This window comes from Dasypus novemcinctus, unplaced genomic scaffold, assembly GCF_030445035.2.
Source record: "Dasypus novemcinctus isolate mDasNov1 unplaced genomic scaffold, mDasNov1.1.hap2 scaffold_206, whole genome shotgun sequence".
Taxonomy (NCBI): Eukaryota; Metazoa; Chordata; class Mammalia; order Cingulata; family Dasypodidae; genus Dasypus; species Dasypus novemcinctus.
Genome location: NW_026688180.1, coordinates 147,958 through 169,543, shown reverse-complemented (window position 1 = coordinate 169,543; position 21,586 = coordinate 147,958). Strand labels below are relative to the sequence as shown.

At 44.4% G+C, this 21,586-nt stretch overlaps 1 protein-coding gene across 1 annotated transcript; it reads left to right on the top strand.

Moving 5' to 3' along the window:
* The first annotated feature begins 470 nt into the window (after positions 1-470).
* Positions 471-10,994, top strand: LOC131277633 (uncharacterized). Its single transcript, XM_058292678.1, has 3 exons — positions 471-872; positions 3,494-3,653; positions 4,846-10,994. The coding sequence occupies exons 1-3, from the start codon at positions 471-473 to the stop codon at positions 5,511-5,513; spliced, it is 1,230 nt and encodes a 409-aa protein (XP_058148661.1). The 3' UTR covers positions 5,514-10,994.
* The last annotated feature ends 10,592 nt before the right edge of the window (positions 10,995-21,586 follow it).

Below are 21,586 nucleotides of genomic sequence, written 5' to 3'. Positions count from 1 at the left end.
ATGTAACTCACACTCCAGCCAATACAACATATCTGTCACTCCAGAAAGTTCCACTGGGCTTCTTCCAATCACATCTCCCCAGGCGCCCCACTGCGCTTTGATTTCCAGCACAGCAAAATAGTTTTGTCTGTTTAATGTTATATTTTGTGGAAAAGAAAACAAATTTTATCACACATTAGTGTACTCAAAAACAAGTGCGTGCAGCTGTTAAACAAGATGGACCTCTATCCTCTTGTATTCTTTTAAAAAGACAACCTTAACACTTGCAGACTAGAGTTCTAAAAATGTCTAGTTATTTTTAATTTAAATTAAATATCCCGGTTCCAGGGGAGGAAAAATGTGGATGAACTTTACCTGTTTTCGTTTGCAACTCTTAAATGACATTTGGGAAACCAAGTTTTTTGGGGAAAGCCTAGAGATTATGCCATTTCAAAGACTTAATTTTGTGATCGCCCTCTAAGAAGAATGACATGGAGACAAGTGCTTGCATAGGAGGCCTCGGGAACGCCCGGCACCAGCCTGGCAGGGGGGTGTGTTGGGGTGGGGGCAGCACGCGCTTGCCGGGGCTGTGCCCCCTCCCAGCTAGGCCCTGGACGGCCGCTCCCACTCCCCGCCGGGCTTCCTGTCCAGCGCCCGGCGCGCTGCGGGCGGGAGCAGAGGATGCGCTCCCGGGGTGGGGGGCAGGCGGCGACCTCGCCCCGGGCGCCCCCGTCCTCCGTGCCGCCCTCCCCGCGCCGTCGGGGCGGGCCGGGCCAGCTGGGGGGCGGGATGCGAGGCGGGGCACGGGGCGCCGTCAGGCGCCGCGGGATGCTCGGCCCGCCCGCCCCCCAGACTCGCCCTCCGCGCGCGGCGCCGGCGGCCGGCACACCGAGGTAAGGAGAAGCCCGCGGCGGGCGCGGGCGGGGCTCGGCGGCGCTGTGGGCCCCGCAGCCCGAGGCACCGAGCCGGGAGCGCGCCCCGGCGGCGCCCCGGGCGCCCTGGACGAGTCGCGGGGCTCTCCTCCGCCGAGGGCCGACCTGCTCGGCGCCGCCTCCCGCGCGCGGGGCTGGGGGGACCCGGCCGTCCGGAGCCGGGCGCGGGCAGGATCCTGGGACCCTGGACAAGTCGCGTCTGGGGTTGCTCTGCGTTTCGGGGGTTTGCTTCTTTCTAAGACTAACCTCCTTTTTGGGGGGTGTGTGCGAGCAGCGTGTAGGCATTTGGGAACGGCCCCTGTTTGCGTTGCTCTCGCTGACGACGCGGGCGGGCCCGCTCCGAGCCTGAACTTGACTGCGGCCTGCCCGGGTGCCGGGCGCGGGCGCCGCGCTCTCCCGGCCTCGCCTGCGCGCCAGCGGCCGCCTCCAAATGCCGGCGTGTGCGCCCACGAGCAGCGGTGCGTGGGTTAGGATTTCCCCTTTATTCCTGACTAGCTGTTGATCCCACGGACATGACCGCAACACGTTCTTCTTTTTCTGCGTCTGTGAAGACACTCCGGGGGTTGCAGAAGCATCTATTTTAGCTGGTTTCCGTCAAAATTAGGGTTATGAGCTTGGCGCGATGCCCTTGGCCGTCAAGAATTTTCCCAACTCCCCGCCCCCCAACTGATGCGTTTAGAATTTTTCTATAAATGTTTTTATGTATATGAATACTATATATGAGTATTTTAAAATGTGCACAAAGTATACCTAAGCTCTTGTTTTCTTAAAATGATTCTCAAGCCAAGCATAAACGGCCCGTTGTGGTATTGGGCACAACGTTTGGGAAGCAAATAAGTAAGCAAGGTTAAAAAAAAATCGAAGAGGTATGACCTCTTCTTAAAAAAAACAAACTAATGTTATTTACCCAGCATTCTATCCCGTTCTGGGGGGTGCTCTAACTTCTTAAAATTCAGGGTTAAACTAGTAAAACGTCCGCATTTAACTTTGAAAACCAGAAAACGTTAAAAAAAATCCATATTATAATTTATAGGTGGCATCCTGGTTTATTTTATAATTACATTTCCATTTAGCATATAGAATATCCTAAATATAGATCATCACACAATTCTGCGTTCATTTTCATGAGGAAGAAAAATGTGTGATGATCACACAATCAGTTGTGATTAGGGACTTCTTTGAAAATGGCTATCATGAGGGAGCAAGTAAGTGGGGAGAAGCAAGCCCACCCTTTGGGATCTAGGGGGCCTCTTGTGTCTCCCTATTTTGGTGGCCGAGTATCAGTGGCTGTAAAGAAGCATTTTAACAGCCCTAAAGCCCCACCCGTGCCCGAGAGGTAAGAGCCCCTTGTGCCAAGTTCTCACCAGCGCCTTTGAAGAGCTTTCCCTCTCTGTGACCCCGTGAGGGTTCCCTCAGATCCACAACCCCTTCCAGCAAAGGGAATTTTTGTCGTTGTTGGGGGTGGGGTGAAAGCCTCACTAATGATCAGCATAATTATACTTCAAATCTCTGCTTCCTTTGGGGAAGTGCAGTATTTCCTTTGTTCAATCAACTCGTACTGAAAGAAAGCTGATGGGAACGCACCAGTTTCCTTTTCATTGAATTTTGGATTATTTCAGTCAGCCCTCCTTTCCTCCTTTCTGTTGTCTGAAAGGATGTTGCATACATTTATTTGGAAAACACTCTACTTGCATATTAAACTATATAACTTCTGGACAGTGGGGGACAGTCGGGGAATGTAAACATTAGTAAACTGTTTGGTAGCCCCAAGTCTACACGACTTGAGTGTGAGGAAACTGCCCCTTAAATGTCCTTGCGTCTTGTCTAGTCTGCGTGTGTGTAATACAGAGCAGGAGCCTCTGCTCACAGTAACTGAACCGCCCGCCCCAGCCTCTCCTGCCCGCCAAGGGGCCCGGGAAGACTGCTGCCTGGAGCCCATCTCCTCAGCCGCCAGCAGCAGCAGGTACTGGGGGACGGTCGTGACTGATGTGTTTTCTCTTCAGCTGGCCCTGGAGAGAAGGGGCAGCAGGGCCCCTGGTTCACCCCGCGGTGCAGTGCTCAGCTGGCCTTTCCTTTAAATGGCTGGGTGCGTTGGAGGCGGCGCCTAAACACGCGCGATGGCGCAGTCCGGGCAGCACATCGGTTTTGCAAGAGAACGTTTGAAAACTCAGTTGTAGAGGCAGGGCAGGGAGGGCTGGTCTACCCAGCACAGCGCCACCCGGAAGTTTGGCCGAATTTTGTAAATTCATCAGATAAACAATGTGAAAATATATTATCCAGACATGACACAAATAGCAAACTCTACACTTAAGGATGTGCATGAAAGGTAAGAGACGTGGTGTTGTGCACAGGTTGTCTTTGGGTGCTGAGTACACCGGGTGACCTTACCAGGTGAGCTGTAATGCAGTGCGGGGCGTCCATGGCTGCAGGTTATTTCCCCGGGGAGAATTTGTTTGCTCCCCATTTTCCTGTCGGTATACCCTAGGAAGCTGACCTCCTTCAAACGGTTTTGTCCTGTCATGATTCCTAGTCTGTGACTCCCATGGGACAGAGCCGTCGTTACCTGAGGTTCCTAATTTCAGGTGTTCCTGAAAAACATTCATGATTTGGATGTGAGAAAGGACATGAGGAGACCAAAGACCTGGGATTTTGCTGATCAGAATGAAACAGATGTTGAAAGACTTTTCAAGCTTCCCTTGGTGGTCCTCTGTGAGTACGTTGAGTGTGGCGCACCTAATGCAGGTACGGAAGGAACGTAAGCGTGAGCCTTCTACATGTACCCATGCTGACGGCCCTTCACAAAGGCGGCAGGGGCGGGTCTGTGGGCAGTGCCGTTTCACCTGCGGCCTGGGAGCAGGTGCAGCTCAGTGTGGAGCGCCTGCCTGTGCGTGAGGTTCCAGCTTCAATCCCCGGTGCCTGCTTAAGAACAACAACAAAATAGAGCCGTGCTCCTGGCGACTGCGGGCGCTCTTAAGGAGCTTCGGGGGTTCAGCATGAGTGATTGAGGTGTCATTTTACATGTTGCAGCTCTTTTTAAAAAGCAATATAAAATGCCTCACTCCCACTGCAGTGCTTTAAATCCAGAGCTGTTTCTTACATCAGCCGTGGGCTGGCCGATGACTACAGTGCCAAATTCTGTCTCTTTGGCTGTGTCTTTGGATAGGGTTCAAAGCAGAAACAAGCATTCTTGTGTGTGTTGTGTTCTTTCCACTTTTCACTTCAGCTGTTCTGGTGGGTATCTTTTTAAAAAGATATGATTTATCCCAGCGGACTGATACTTGTGAGGCTAAAACTTCCAAGAACAAAACTAGTTATTTTAGAGCCGGTCAGTCTCTGAGAGCCCACTCCAGCCCTCGGCTGGCCTGTTAGAATGAAGTGCCAACATTGCTTACCCGTCTACAAATTGCCACCCTGTACGAACCAAGGGGCACTGGTTCCTTTGCGTGTAAAAATTCCCAAGAATTTGTCTTGAGTATCAGACAATAAAAGCTTTGAAGTAAATGTCGCACCTTACCTTTTAAGTGATCTAGAGAAGTGTGCATTGTGTTGCTTGAATCAAGCTTTCTCTCATTTCCCTGTATGTCCATTTTCCTCAAAGACCTAAGGACTAGAACCTGATTCAAATGAGAAATGTGAGGGGTGGGATTTTTGTCTTGAGAAGTGTCAGTTGTTATTCTGATTCTTTTGAACCCCGAGTGTTTACAATGAATTATTTTAAACATGAGCGCTAGAGGTGAAGATGGAGGAACAGAGCCCCTTTAAGATGGGGACAGTGCAGGGTCCAGCTCCCAGGCCCACCCTCACCACCATTTTACGCCCACCTTGGCTCAGCTCCACCTTCTCTCGTGTCTGAAACGCTGTCTTCGTTGGTGTTATCCGATGGCACTGTTCCACTCCTCGTTTCTCAACACCAGGTCTGACCATCTCGTTTCAGTTCTCGGAGATGCCGAGTATCTCCTCCTGGGAGAGCCAGGCCATGTCGCACTCAGCAACAGCTCGGTGTCCGTGGCCTTCCAGTACGTTGATGGGGCAAACCGGACACTGTGGAAAGTCTCCGTCCTGCTGGTGGAGGCCAGCACCAACCGGACTGTTGCCACCAAGCACCTCCTGGCCATCCAGGTGCAGGGGACGCTTGAGTTTGAGTGCTTCCACTTCAAGGAGGCCGGGGACTACTGGTTCACCATGTCCCCAGACGCCGCGGCCAGCCGCCCCCCCCGCGCCCCGGGGGGAGAAAAGCACGTTTCTCCAGGTGGAGTGGCCCGTCTTTCACGTGGACCTGAACCGGACGTCCCAGGCCGCGGGAGGCGCCTTACGGGTGGGGCTTTTTACGCCGCAGCCACTGTGCCCATTCCCCGGGGACAGGCCCGGCGTCGAGGTGGACGTCACCGTCCGCAGCAGCCTTCCTGGGGCGAGCGCTCGGCAGGGCCGGCCGCTGGAGATGAGGAGCAGCCAGAGGACAGCGCTCGCTCAGAGCCAGTGGGTGGAGGTCACTGCACCCCGGTGGGCCCCGCAGCCTCGGTCACCGCGGTGCTGTGGCTCCTGGGCGCGGCTCGGTCATTACCGCCGCGGGTGTTGGTGAGCTTGCCAGCAAGTAACATCTAGCCAAAATGGCCGCTGAGCATGCTAATGGCTATGGCAAACGGCACCGCCCTCCTTCCTCACCACCTTCCCGCCAGAAAAACCCACGGGCGCCAGCTTCAAACCTGCCTCCTCCAATCAACAGCCGCTTCAAATTACCCCAGTCCCCGTAGCCTCTCTGTAATTGCCACGTCACCCTAAGCCCTTACCCCTCCTATATAAGCTGTATCACTTCCCCAGTAAACCAGACCTGCGCCACGAGCCTGCGTCTCCGGCGTGGTTACTGTGTGTTCAACCCGGCTGTGTGATTCCGGGGCTCCGTCGTCACTTACCTCGCGGACAGGCAGCCTGCCCCAACCGCGCGGGGATCAACAACAACTGGAGCCCAACCTTTTTGCCCCCCCTCCCCATTCGCCAGCCTTCAGCGGGATCCACATCGATCCTCTTCCTATCGGTAAGTGAAACTCAGTATGGGCAATCTAGCCTCATGTGATTAAGCACCACAAGCACGGGCGTTATATGCCCTATTAGCTAGCTGCCACGTTAAAATCACTGAAAAAGAGCGCTGTCAGTATTGGGACCTTGTGTCCATTTTAACCCGTGGCTTTCCACTGCTGCAATATGGTATCCTGCCACTTGGGCTAAATTGCTCAGGTGAGTCAAATCTGCTAAGGCCCACGAAAGCAAAACCTTCCCTCTTAGTCTCATACCCACTCTTTTAGCTATTCACGGCTGCCTTACAGGCACCATGCCAGACACTGTCTAAAACTGCCGGAGTCTAACTCTCTCACTGCCACGCCTACTACACCTCCCTTTTCAGCTCCGCTTACTAACTCTTTCATTGCTGCGCCTTCTACACCTCCTCTTTCAGCTTCACTTACTGCAATTGTCCTTAATCACCACCCATTCACTCCTCCTCACTTCTTTCCAGTAAATTACCACAATGAGATTCTCCTTCCTTTTAGGATCCTTGGGATCATAAAACCATGACTCACCTTCATAAAGCCGTTCAAGAATATAGTCTTAATAGCCCCTGTGCTCACTTGTTATTAAACAGCATTTCTCATGCTCACAATACACCTATTGATTGGAAAAACCTAGCCCTTGCTATTTTAACCCCCGGAGATTATATTACCTGGAAAGCTCTCTATTATAATGAAGCTGAACATGTAGGTACACAACATTACTAACGGAATAACAGTCATTCCCCCAAGCGCTTTGAAACGTGAGGAGCAATAGACCCTTCCAAAGGTTCAGGCTAGCTGTCCCACCCCATACTTTGAACAATGTTTAACCATAACTAAACTAATAACAATGTTTCCAAGTACCAGCTTGCATGTTACAGGCAGCATGGATTCCAGAAGAAATTTTAAAAAGTACAGTCTAAGATGTGATATAAAGGAGAACTTAAAAACAGCTATATGAAGAAAATAAGAATTATGGGTTAATTGTAAACTGTATGTTTCTGTTAATGTGTTGTAATTGTTTTGTGTCTGTCTGTTCATTCAATGTCAGTGTATATTTTAATACATCCAGATGGTAATATAAATTAATAAAAATTCTAAAAAGAGTTCTATTCAAATGGCCAAAAATTAAATAAGCACTTATATTAATACTTAAGTTTAAATGTTAATAAGTGTTAATAAAATCTCCACAATGATAAAACTTGTAAGTATTGATTAACAAAATTACTATAAGCCTTTTTATAAAAAGTTGTTCTTGCCTAGATTGAAATGAATAGTTGATTTTTCTTCACAGGATAAAATGAAGGATGTAAAACTTAAATGAATATTAAAGAAGGTTCAAAGTTTGTGAAAATGCTGACTGAAAATAAGTTTCTTCTAAAAAGTGTGTTTTGTCCTAAAATAAGGATGGCTAATTTTCATAAATTCATGGGACTTAAATGCATATAGCAAGTTTTAGAAGGTATTGTGGTAACTTTAAGTAAGGAAATGTGTTCTGTGAAGGTAAAATTTGTCTTAAAATAATATAATTATAGTCTATATGGTTATAAATAATTATAAGAAATTTAGCAAAGCATTCTTTAAATTTAAGTGTTTAAATGGCTAATTCCAAAAAGTCATTATTAAACAAACCTGAGTTAATAATAATAATATTAGTAATAATAAAATGTAATTTTACAACAGGAAAACTTGGCAGCAGCCAGCCTCCCCTGACAACTTGTTTCTAGGAGACTGTTTCAATATTGCATGCTACTAAGTATTTGAAATAAAGAAAAGTTTATTATTTTAACAAGCTTGTTTAGTGTTGATGGTATTATGTTGTAAGAAGTTTGCTTGATAACTTTGTACATGGGCTATATGGAATGTGTTTTTATTATTAAGGAAACAGGAGATGATTTTGTCCTACAATAAAATGATTGATTATTGGGAAAGAGTAGAGTGTGGAATAAAACCTAGGTGAATACTAAAGTGTAGAAGTTCATAGAAAAGAAATTTTTATGATTAAAGTTAAATAAAATTTGATGGGTCTATCTATAAAATTTTAAAAGATTTAGTATCAAGTAATATACTAAAGCAAATTCAAAATTTTCTTTCTCAGAGTTTCTCAAGTCATTAATCTGTTTTGGTAAAAAATTTTTATCCTCAATAATCAGTATACAAAGAAAGTCTGTTTTATCAAAATAGCTTCTTGTGCTTTAACCTCATCATTTCCTCAGTGTTCCAAGAAGGAAAAGTCTTATCTCTTTTAAAAGAACATAATGTTCAAACCTGCTTTCTCAAAATCAAATCCCAAAAAGTAGCCTTTTATTCCAAACTAAGTATAAGAGATTTGTTCTTTTACCTTGAAAGAAAAATTAAAGTAATAGGTAAGTTGATTTAACATGTTATAAGTTGAATAGAAGGTGTTTTAAAGTGTTATAAAATTAACAGGTTTTTTTTAACCCTCTATTAAAGTTGTATGAGTAAAAGGGTATAAATTTACCAATATTTCAGCATATAAATTTACCAATATTTCAGCATAATATCAAACAGAAGTACAATGTGGTTAATTATGGTTTTAATTATTATAAAAGGGCATGTGTCACAGAAACAACCTCTTATCATAGATTAAAATAACAACACTGTAGTATGCAGCAGTCCCAAATACTGCTAGTTTGTTGCAAGAAGTTAATGTCCAGCTGTGTTGCTATCATTTTGTTTTAAAACTTGCTAAGACTTTCTTTAGTGTCTTCTTAGACAGGTCAAACCAGCCTGCACTCCCCTATCTGTGGAAAACCCAACAATGGACTTTTACACTGCTTTTCAGGCCTGTGTACATAGCCCAACCATCTCTCCTGGCATGGTGATAATAATCTGGCTGCGTAGAAAAAAATCAGTAGCTGAAACCCTACTGATGACGTTAACCAGTAATCCTTTTTTTTCAGAATTAAAAAAACATCAGAGACAATAGTATCTTAAAAGCCTAAACTAGGCAAACAATTGGAAGAAGCTGCAAAGTCCCTGCTGCACTATCAGATTTTTAAATGTTGTTTAGTTGGGTAAGATAAAACTATACTTTCTGCTGTAACTAATAAAGTACAATGTTTTCTCATGTTAATAGAATTTGTAATATTATTAAAATACTAAAAATCTGTCATCCCTCATTTAGCTCAAATATTAAAACCATTGTTTGTATTAATTGAGAAAAGTCCTTCACAGAATTAGGAAAACCTCCAGCAAGCTGCTTTAAATAATAATAAAAGGAAAGTAAATTGTGGACATTAACTTAGCCTATGAATTGGATGTGGCAAGCACCAATATTGGCTTTGGGTGGAGTTTGTGGCAAAGGCAAATCTAAACAAGAACCCCTTGGGTCTTAAACACAGTTCTGGAAGAAGGCCAAAAGTACAATATAAAAAAGCAATTGTGTGCAGCATAGGAGGTCCTGTGAAAAGTGAAAGATTTAACCCAATAGTGTCTGTTCACTCTGAAAACTGCTATCCCTATCCAGGGGTGGATTGCAAATACTAAAAGCAAGACAGTAATAATGGACTGTTGTAAATCACCCTCATATCTATGTAAAAACATCTGAGATACCTGCTAGTAGTAACAGGTGACTGTCATGTCCCTGTCCACCTCACTAACATCCCTTTTAGGACTGTTGACACAGATGCCTTTGTGAAGATCCAGGGCCCTATCACTGAAACCTGAGAAAAGGCAAGGTGGCTCCACTGAAAAGGCAAACATCATGAGTACCAAACCTTGTGGTGCCTAGCCCAGCAGTTCTGGCTGCCTGTTACTTGCCAACAGCTCATAGACATCCCCCATAACTACCTTCATGCTTACTCCAATGACTTGACATCATATCCCTTCTGCTTTTGAGAGGAATGAGCCCCCAAATGCACAATTCAAATCCTCTGGGGAGCAATACAACAAAAATCCACCTGAACGGTATTCCTTACTTTACTAAAACAAAAAGGGGAAAAGTGGAAATATGGCCAGAGGATAAAATACTTCACTGAGACCTGTGGCAATTGCTGCCATGCATCACATTAACTTTACAAATCCTGGAACTGTGAACTTGCAGCTTGTGTCTGCCTGTGGACTTTGGACCCCTGTGCCCTCTCCCTATGCTATTGTGGCAGGAACTGTTAACATTACAAAGGAAAATGGATACCAGGCCCTTGGGCTAATGACACTCATAGTCATAACCTACAAAAGAATTTGTGGAAAGATTTTTCTGGGAATAGCACATGCTATAGATGGATTGGGACTAATAGTAAGAATGGTCAATATTTGCATTTAGATCAAACTCATCATTTTCTATCGTGTGTAAGAGATCCTCATGTGTTTGTGGTTGGAAAACCAGCTATAACTAAGAATGCTCTATTTTATAAAAGTGGGGCATTGTATAACTGTTTGAGAATATTTTACAGAATGGAGATTTCATTATAATGGCTCAAAGGCAGTGGGGAGTGTGGATCCCAGTGCAACTGAACTGAATTTGGCAATCGTCACCTGAGAGTCAACTGCTGTTCCATATGGCTCAAGAAATCCTGAAGTGCTCAAAGCAATTTGTGGGACTGTTAATAGCTGGCATATTGGAACTGATTGGTGTTATTGCAGCTGCTGCTACAGCTACCATGGCCTTGCATGAGACTGTGCAGACTCAGCAATATGTGCATGATTGGCATAAGAATGCTAGTGACTTATGGCAAAGTCAAGAACATATTGATGAAGAATTAAACAGTAGAGTTAATGATCTAGAATCAGCAGTTTTACATCTTGGAGATCAAGTATATAACTTAAAATTACTTAGAGGATTAAAATGTGATTGGAATGAGAGTAATTTTAGTATTACTCTGCTTGCCTATAATAATTCTATGTTTGACTGGGAAAAGATTAAAAATCATTTGATAGGTCATAAGCGTAATATGTCATTCAAAATAGAAAAATTACAGAAAAAGATATAGAAAATGTCTTATAATCAGATATATGTAGCTGATGATAAGGATATCTTTAATTATTTGATTTCTCATTTCAATAAATTTAATCTAGTAAATTGGTGGAAGTCTCAACATTTTTTATCAGCATTAGGCTTTGTTCTTGCCAGTTCCTGAATCCTCTCTTTGTCTCTGACATTTGTCATTCTGTAAAGTAGGTGTGTCAGGGTAGGTCTCTTTGGGTTTATTCTGTTTGGGGTGCATTGTCCTTCTTGGATATTGCTATTTATATCTTTCATAGGGGTTGGGATGTTTTCAGTCATTATTTCCTCAGATATTCTTTCTACTCCTTTCCCATTCTCTTCTCCTACTGGGACACTGATAATGTGCATGTTCGTACATTTCGTGTTGTCACTCAGTTCCCAGAGACCCTGTTCCATTTTTTCCATTCTCTTCTTTTTCTGTTTTCTTGTCCATTCTAGTTCAGATATTGTCTTTGAAACCATTAATTCTGTCTTTATGCAATTCAAGTCTGCCCTTTTTTACCCCTCCATCTGGTGGTGTCGTTGTCTTTTTGGTGCATTGCTTTGCTGCATCAGGGCATGCCATGCAGGGACCTGCACCTCTCCATGCACATCTGGGAAGTTTTTTTTTTTCTTTTTTCACTAGGAGGTCCTAGGGGTTGAACCTGGGTCCTCCATATGGTAAAAGGGGGCTCAATTGCTTGAGCCACAGCCACTTCCCTCAAATCTGCTCTTACATGCCTCTATTGTATTTTTAATATCAGTCTTTGTGTCTTTCATTTTCATAAGGTCTGTTACTTTTCTTTGTAGGCTTTCAGAGTATTCTTTATGCTCACCCAGTATCTTCTTTTTTAAATTAAGATTTATTATTCACCCCCTCCCCATTGTTTATGCTCACTATCTGCTCTCCGTTCATCTTCTTTTTAGGAGGTATTGGGAACTGAACCTGGGACTTCCCATGTGAGAGGGAGACACCCAATCACTTGAGCCACCTCTGCTCCCTGCTTGTTGTGACTCTCATTGTGTTTCCTAGCTGTGTCTCTTAGTTGCATCATCTCGCGGCATCATCTTGTTGTGGCAAATCACCATGCCAGTTTGCTTCTTCTTCTTTTGGAGGCATCAGGAACCAAATCCAAGACTTCCCATGTGGTAGGCAGGTGCCCAATTGTTTGAGCCACTTCTTCTTCCCCAGTGTCTTCTTAATATCCTTTATCTCTTTAGTTATATTTCTTTCAACTCTTTGCACATATTTAGAAGAGTTGTGTGATAATCATTGATTCATTGTCTTAAATCATATATCTCTTTGGAATATTTGGTTTGTTCCTTGGGCTGGGTGATCTCTTCCTGTTTCCTAGTATGGCTTGTAATTGTTTGCTGATGTCTAAGCATGTGAATATTGTTGGTGATTTTACTCTGATGGCCAATTTCACTTGCCTATTTTTTTTTCACAGCTCTTGATATTTGGTATTCTAAGTCTTTAATACTTCCCAGCTTAAGTTATCAAAACTGGGCCAGGGGCTGATGAATGGGGCACAGATTTTCTAACAGGGGTTAGGGTACAGAGAAACCCATTGTCAATTTTTGTCCATGAAATTTCCAGACCAGTCAGCAGATGGCGCTCCTCAATGCACCTTTTCACAGAGGTGTATCTCTGTTTTCTTGTATTTTCTGCTTTGATTCAAAGTGGGTTCTGTTGGCCAAATTCATGGAAGAGAAGCCCCCTGCCTTCCCCTCCCTTTTCCCTTGTAACAGCTGGCAGGAAGGAATATGGCTCTTCCCCTCTCAGTCAGCTGCAGTGAGCCTTGGGTTTTACCAAACTTAATATCTTTGTGGTGGAGGAGGGGAGCCTTCCCAGCTGCTGCCAGGGTTTCATAACTCACGTTTGTTGTTTGAGTTCTTTGTCTCTCTGTCCTTCGCCCTCCTGGGAGTTCTGATGATTCCCAAGGCAGGTTGCTCAGGCAACTTTTGGCTCTTTCTCCATTGTTTTTGTGAGAGATTTTAGCTGTGCCTGCCTATTCCTATGCCATCTTCCCAGAACTCCCTTGTTTATTGTTTTTGTCCCAACCAGTCAACCCCAACCCTTACCCCCGCCTGATGACATTCTTGTACTTTTTAAAAAATAGGTTTTTTATTTATTTTTAAAAGACACATCAATCACACAAAATGTTACATTAAAAAAATATAGGAGGGAAGCAGACTTGGCTCAACAGTTAGAGCGTCTGCCTACCACATGGGAGGTCTGCGGTTCAAACCCCGGGCCTCCTTGACCCATGTGGAGCTGGGCCCTATGCCCTCTGTAAGGAGAGCCTCCCAGCATGAAAGAAAGTGCAGTCTCCCCAGGAATGGTGCTGCATGCACGGAGAGCTGACACAGCAAGATGATGCAACAAAAAGAAACACAGATTCCTGTGCTGCTGACAAGAATAGAAGCAGATACAGAAGAACACACAGTGAATGGACACAGAGAGCAGACAACTGGGGGGGGGGGAAGGGAGAGAAATAAATTAAAAAATAAATCTTAAAAAAAATATATAGGAGGTTCCCATATGCCCCACTTCCTACCCCCTCTACTCCTCCTACATCAACAACTTCTTTCATCAGTGTGATACATTCATTGCAATTGATGATCAGATAGCCCTGTACTTTGAATAGATATTCTTTCTTCCTATTTCATAACAAGACTGGAGTTAATGGAGGGAGTGGGTTTGGACACCTCATTTCACGACTCCAGGGAGGAGCAGGCCCGCAACTGAAGGTGCCCCCGGAGTCGTCAGCGTGGCAGCCTCACTTCCTTGCCTTCAACCTACAAACCTGCCTGCTCCATACCTCTTTTGTTACTTTCTCCCTGTCTCTTCAACCGGGGCTAAGGATCTCATCTCTGCCCTTTCGAATCACGTTGCTTGGGGGAGTTATTTGCTCTCTGTGTTCCATTTCCTTCACTTTCATCACTCTTTTCTTCTTCTTCCATCCCCTCCCCACTTACTCTTCAATTCATTACAATCTAGCTTTCACCCTTGCTAGACTGAAACTGATCCCAGTAAAATTTTCTCTCATTTCAAGGCCTTTGCATTTGCTCACTTAAAGTCTTTTTGGATAACTCTATTTTCAGTCATATCCACATCTTTCCCTATCCCAACTTGGTGTTGTCCTTTCCTGTTATATTTTTCTCCATAGCGCTTATCCAATATTTTGTAATTTTACTATTTATTTGTGTCCCCCACCAGATTGTAAGCCTAGAGGGTAGGGATTTCTTTTTTCCTATTTGTTCACTAATTTATCCTCACTGCCTTGAACACTCTATGCACCTAGCAGGTGCTTAATATACACTCACCTACTTGAGTCTAAATGATTCCTTTTCAGATCATGGTCCACTTGGCCTCTCAGTGGCATTTGGCACTTGTTCCCCGGGCTTCTGTGACAAGCTCTCTCCTGGCGTCCTCTCCTGTTTGTAGTCTGCTTCTGCTTCCCTTTGGCTGCATCACTTCATCTTGCCTCTCAAGTATTGGCCATGTCGGTCTTGTCATTACATTTCCCTAGTCATGCCACATACACTTCCAGGCAAGTTTATCCAAGCTCAGATGAAAATTCTCAAATAGGTATTTCAAAAATGGGTCTTCTAATCTGGATCCTCTTCTCTCTCCAAACTGCTCTATATTGAGGTGTGAAGCCACTCCACACAACCAGTCCCCCAGGTCAGGAACATAGGAGGCACTTTGAAATTCTTTTCCCATTATCTTTGCATCCAGTAAGTCTCCAGTTTCTATCACTTGCTCTATCCCTGTGGTACTGCCTGATCATTAATGGCCCAAATGGTTTCATTAGCTTTCTAATAGTCCTCTGCTTCTCTCTTACTCTTCCCTAATCGGCCAGAGCATTCTTGCAAAAATGCCTATCTGACTGTGAAACTCTTTTTTGATTCTCCCTGTCCACAGAAATTATCAGACTTCCTAGCATGGTACACAGGCCCTTCAAGATCCAGCCTATTTTCCACCCTTACAAAGATATCCCCCATGCTGTGTGCACTGCTTTCAGTTCCTTAAACAAGCCACGCACTTTCCCACCTCTTTGAGTTCACATATGCTGTTCCCGATGCCCCTTGCCCTTCCATGCATTGTCCATCTGGTGAGCTCCTCAGGCTCCCTGATAGGGCAGCAGAGAAGAGGAGGCTCTTCTGTGTCCCCTCCCATGATTAGTGACGTCCCTTATGGCACCGATTGCTTTGCAGTAATTGTTTTCACTTTTGTCTCTCTTGGGAGATCCTGAACCCCAGGAGGGAGTGAACCACCTTCAAATCACTTCTGTGCCCTGGGAGGTTAGAGTAGTGCTGGGCACAGAGTTCTCACTCACTCAGATTTATGAACTTGAATAAGAAAAGTATTGTTCTTCACGAACATCTCATATTTAACAAGGTGACTGTATTTTAGGAGCTCCTAAAACACTTTCTGGGTGGCCCAGCGTTTGGGGATCCCTGTTCACTGCGTGGAGGAGGCTGGGGCAGGCCTGGGCTGGCCTCTGAGTGGACTTGTCCAGGGGGTGAACCCCAGGCTCCAGTTTCCTCAACTGTAAGATGACAAGAGGAGCAACCGGCATTCTAAGATGGAACAACGACAAAACTGGAAGTGGAACTAAAGTTACAATTAGTTTAGTTTTACCATAAACAAATCAGTACTCTATAGTTTGTTTTTGTAGTGCAGTAAAATTCTCTGCACCCATTTTATGTCCACTAGAGTCACAGGTGATCATTTTAGAAAGTAAACGAGGGCAGATAGCCTTTTTGTTTTTCTTTTAAGAAAATTGTGAGCTTACAAAACAATCATGCATGACATACAGGATTCCCATACATCACTCCACTACCAACACCTTGCATTGTGGTGGAACCTTTATTACAAATTATCAATGAATATAATCAGATATTACTGCTAACTGTAGTCCATAGCTTATATTTGGTGTATTTTTCCATAAAGCACCCTATTATGAACACCATGCATTTGTTATAGTTCATGAGAGAACATTCTCGTATTTGTCCTGTTAACTACAGACCATCAGCCACCACAGGGTCCTCTGTATTTGCAGTCCCATGCTTTGTATAATCCATGCATCGTGTTCACTCAGAGGCTCTCGGTTTCACCACAGAGTTGTGCTGTCATCACCTCAGTCAATTTTAGAACGTTTTCATGACTCCAAAAGGGAAAATCCATAGCCCTTGTACCCCCCATTGTCGACCCTTAGCGTGGGCAGACATCCTTTCAAACCCCAGCGAGTGGCTGTGCAGAGAACCTGGCAATTCCTATAGCCTGGCTGGGCTGACTCGACACAGCTCAGGGCCACTTCATGGCAAGTTTAGAAAAGGCACCATTCAAAGCAGATTTGCTGTGATCTTACTTAGAAGGAGCAAGGAAAAAACATTTTTGTAAATGGAAGGCACTAGTTTATCCAAGGGAATAGGAAGGAAGCTGATGACCTGATTTGTTAAACCCAAGTCCCTCGGGTTACATAGGGATGAAAAGTGGAAACGCCTGCCCTGAGATGCTTCCTTGTGCTCAGAATAGACTCTCTACAAATACCTGTTGAGTGCCTCCCGGTGTTCTGTCAGCTGTGGCTTCCTGAGGTCCTCGGAGCAGCTGGCCGCGTTCCTTAGTAGTGCCTTACTGCTAGCGGCCTAGCATCTTTGTAGATGGTAGAGGAGAGAAAAGGCCAAACCGGAGTAAACACTGGGGATTTAGCAAGGGCAGATGAGCGGAGAGCTGCAGAACACAGCAGAGGAGACCCCATGCCAGGTGATAGGAACCTCACTCGGGGCACCAGTTCAAAAACCAGTGTGGGCCGCTTGCCTGAGGGCTCACTTTGGCCTGCAGGTGAGCTTTGGGCAGGCCAATGACTGAAACATTTTCCAGCTTGAATCCTTTTTTGATGGAACCTGTACAGTCCAGTTTTCACAGGTTCTAATACTCCCTCTTGTCTCACGCATTTCTGTAGCCTGAATGCCTCCTGAAGTGCCTCAAACTGGTTTAGAGAGAGCAGAAACCAGAGGCCTTTGGGTGTCACACTGTTCTCAAATTAGACAAAATAGTCTCCAAAATTGGTTTAACCAAAAGTTCAGAACTGATGGGCATTGTTCCTGTATTTTGTTGTCTTAAGAACTTTGTTTCCTGCTATGATTTATGAAAGGCACTTTTTCCCAATGCCTTTATTTTTTAAATTTCTTTCTCCTCTCCCCCCTGCATGCCCTGGTTGTCTGTTCTCTGTGTCCATTTGCTGCGTGTTCCTCTTTGTCCACTTCTGTTGTCAGTGGCACAGGAATCTGTGTTTCTTTTCATTGCATCATCTTGTTGTGTCAGCTCTCCGTGTGTGCAGCACCATTCCTGGGCAGGCTGCACTTTCTTTTGCACTGGGAGGCTCTCCTTATGGGGTGCACTCCTTGTGTGTGGGGCTTCCCTATGTGGGGGACACCCCTGCATGGTAGGGCACTCCTTGCGTGCATCAGCACTGCACATGGGCCAGCTCCACACAGGTCAAGGAGGCCTGGAGTTTGAACCATGGACCTCCCATGTGGTAGACAGATGCCCTAACCACTGGGCCAAGTCTGCTTCCCCCAATGCCTTTATTGTGTGCCTTCTAATTGCCAGCCTAAGTGCTAGTAGATGGAAAACTCGTTTGATTTGCACGGCCACAGGAGGCTGAGAGAGGAAGGCCTGTTCAAGGTTACACACAAGCCGTGGCAGCAGATGGAGGACTCACACACCTTTAGATTCCAAAACCACATCACTTCCACTGCACTACAAGGCAACACGTGATTTCCTTTCATTGTGGCTACTGAAAGGAAGGATAATAATTTCATGATCTGTGTGATGATCAACATGAAAAAGCCCATTGGAAGTTTATGTTAAAATAACAGTAGCTAATATTTATTGAGTGCCTACTATGTGCCAGACATTGGTTTTAGGGTTTATTCACCCAACTCATTAATTCTCACATCAACTCAATAGGGTGGGTTCCCAAAATAGTCTCATTTTACAGATGAAGAAAGTGAGGCACAAAGAAGTTAAATAACTTTCTCACCCAGGAGCACTCACTCAGGGCATGGAAGCTAGGATTTTAACCCAGCAGTCCAGCTCCACAGTTCACATAATATAGACAATAAAGCATTTTGTAGCTTTTTCTCTTTTATTTGAGTAAATTAAACACTAATCTGAACTCAAAATCCAATAACATTTCTGTTGAAAAGACAGTTGTACCAGCAATTCCTCTCTTAGCTACATACCCAAAAGAATTTGGAAAGAGGGACTCAAATAGATACATGTAGGCCAGTGTTCATAGCAGCGTTATTCACAGTAGCCACAAGGGGGGAACAACCAAGGGTCCATCAAGAGGTGAACGGATAAACAGAATGTGGTACATACACACGATGGTCTACTACTCAGCCTTAAAAATGAACCAAGTGTTGATACATGCCACAACGTGGATGGACATTGACATTATGCTTTAATGTTTTCATTAAATAAAGCAGACAAAAGGACAAATATTGTGTGAGTCCACTTATAGGAAGTATCTAGAATATACAAATAGAGACAAAAAAAGTAGATTAGGGGCTGGGGGAAGGAGAATGGGGAGTTACTGCTTAATGGGTACAGAGTTTGTAGTGATGAAACGTTTTGATAATGGAAGGTGGTGAAGGTAATGCAACACTGTAAATGTAATCAGTGCCCCTGAATTATATGTAGAACTGGTTAAAATATTTAAAAAAAATAAAGCTACTCTAAAGAAAATAAAGGTGATAAAAAGAGACAATTGTATCTTGCTTATAGAAATTTTTATTAACAGTAGACATTATTCCTTTGGCATTCTGTGGTATGTATAATTCCTTTGGAAAGTTTTGTAGGAGTATAAAATATCTTTTCAAGATAATCAGATGGAGACAGTCTTTGTTTAGTAGGAAAATGAGGTGCAAAACCATGGGCTGCACAGCTCTCAGCCATGGAGGAGCCACAGCTCTGCTCCAAGGGAGCTGGCCATCTGTTTCCACTCCACCACTTCTAGGTCCAGATGTTCTCCTCCTCCCAGCACAAATCCCACAGTGTATGTTTTTCAGTCGGAACTTCTTGTTCAAGCAAATCAAAGCCAAGCAATGTTTTCTGGAGGCTGGACTTTGGCTGTTGCCAGTCATCTGCAAGGACACACAAGGCACTTTGCTGATGCTTTTGTACTGGGTTCTCAACCAGCAACAGGCAACATCATACCTGAAATTAAACTTTTGATTTTGGTATTCCATAAAAATGATTTCAATGTCAAATCTAGGATATTACAGGTAAAAGTCCTTCCTAATATACATAAAAGGAAGCAGAAAGGTGCCTTGCTTGCAGTTGTAAAAATAACATTAGGACAAGAATGTTTTTGCTTGACCTAACTTTTTAAAAGCAAATTGATTTAGAATATTCATCAGGTGATATTCATAAATAAGGATTGCTGAAAATCATTTGAATAAAAAGAGGATAGTCATTAATGAGTAATTTTAACTTACTTTCCATAAATTTAAAATGTGGTCTAAGACTAAAGGAAGCTTTAGAAGAAGCAAAAAAAAGATGCCCCATATTTGCACTACCACTTTTCACTTTGAGGTGCTCCTTTCTAGTTGTGACATCGTGAGTAATTCATGAGCACTATGTAGGACACGTTTAGGGTACTAGGACAACCTATCCAAAGTCCTCTCTCCTGCTTTAAATTTCATGACCCATCCCATTAAAACCAATTGAAGTGAAAAAGGAGGACACTTCTCCCATTTAAAAACAAGTTTTAAGTACAATTCACTTTCAGGGAATTTGAGTATTTTCTAGGGTTCGAGAGGGTGCAGTGGCTATAAAAACCAACAGCTGCTTTTTGATTTTATGAAGAAGTTCTACAGGTTTGGCAAAGCAGTATGTCTGAAAGTATTTTTTGAAAAGTAAAGTTGGCAAGAAATAGTCACGACATGCCTAAGGAATGATTGTGAGTTTGGGATGGACTTGGATGTGTGGAGGTGGAGGCAAAGGATCAACACAGGAGACCAGACCCTGCTCAGAGGATAGCAAGTGGGGACTCGATCTAGCTGGTCCTGCCATCAACATGTGGATTGAACATCTATGCCAAAGCAGATGCAAGGCCATGTATTATTTATACGTAAAGTATATTATGATATTAAAGTAATGTGTTGCCAACATTTGTACCAGAAACCAGGGCCACTGCTTGCGTTTTTCCTCCTTAGAGCTCCAGGGATGTGATGTGGGCATTGAAAGACTATCCCTGGGGAGTGGACGTGGCTCAAGCTGTTGAGCACCTGCTCAATGTGGGAGGGCCTGGGCTCAATCCCTGGGGCCTCCTAAAAACAAAAAAGCAAACAACGAGTAAACATATGACAAAACCAACCCAGGGAGCCAATGTGGCTCAGTGGATGAGTGCCAGCTTCCCATATACCAGGTCCTCATTTCAATCCCCGGGCCTGGTACCTCAGAAAAAAAGGCTATCCCGAATGAGATGGGTCTGGTTGGCATCCGAGTTCCAGTCTGAGGAATCACAGCTAACATTTATGGAGAGCTTGCTGGGGTGAGGCACTATTACATGTACTTTATGTGTATTAAATCATTTACTCTTTACACCAACTCTGTAGGTAACCTCACTGAGACCCAGAGAGGTTAAATTGTTTGTCCAATGTCACAGTGAGTGAACGGCTGAGCCCAAATTATAGCCCACAAAGGCAATGAAGGCACTATATCAATACGAAAGGCCAAAAAACCCCAAAAGAATATGAGGTTTAAGTTTTGTTTTAGGAGGTACTGGGGAATAAACCCAGGACCTTTACATGGTGTTGCTGGATTTTTTCTAGGTTCTTGGCTAAGCCACAAGAAATGAATTTCAAGAGCAAGCCAGGTTAGTTAAGTCAGTAATTTATTAAGGAATGAAGAGAAGACAAATGGGAAACAATAACAGATCGGGGTCCCAGGTAGAGAGGAAGGGGCTGAAAAGAGATAAAGAGGGCTGATTTACAGACTACAATTCCCCATCACAGATGACAAGTGCCCAGGTTTTACTTGCATAGTGTTCCAGGCAGGGGGGAAGAAGGCAAGAGCAGGGGGTAGAAACCAAGAACGGGCTGGTTCGGTCTTTGCGCTCACTTTTTTTTTTTTTTTTTAACGGTGGGTTTCTTTTTTTTTTTAAGATTTATTTATTTATTTCTCTCTCCTCCCCCCCTGCCTCAGTTGTCTGTTCTCTGTGCCTATTTGCTGCATGTTCTTCTTTGTCCGCTTCTGTTGTTGTCAGTGGCACTGGAATCTGTGTTTCTTTTTTTGTTGCATCATCTTGTGTCAACTCTCTGTGTGTGCGGCACCACTCCTGGGCAGGCTGCACTTTCTTTGGCACTGGGCAGCTGTCCTTAGGGGGCACACTCCTTGCATGTGGGGCTCCCCTACGTGGGGGACACCCCTGCATGGCAGGGCACTCCTTGTGTGCATCAGCACTGAGCATGGGCCAGCTCCACATGGGTCAAGGAGTCCCGGGGTTTGAACTGTGGATCTCCCATGTGGTAGGTGAATGCCCTATCCACTGGGCCAAGTCTGCTTCCCTGCACTCGCTTTTTAAGCCATTAATTATTCCACCCCTTTGCTAAGCACAGGGGAGGAGTCTCAAGTGTTTGCTGTTTTGATTGATTACCCACCCCTC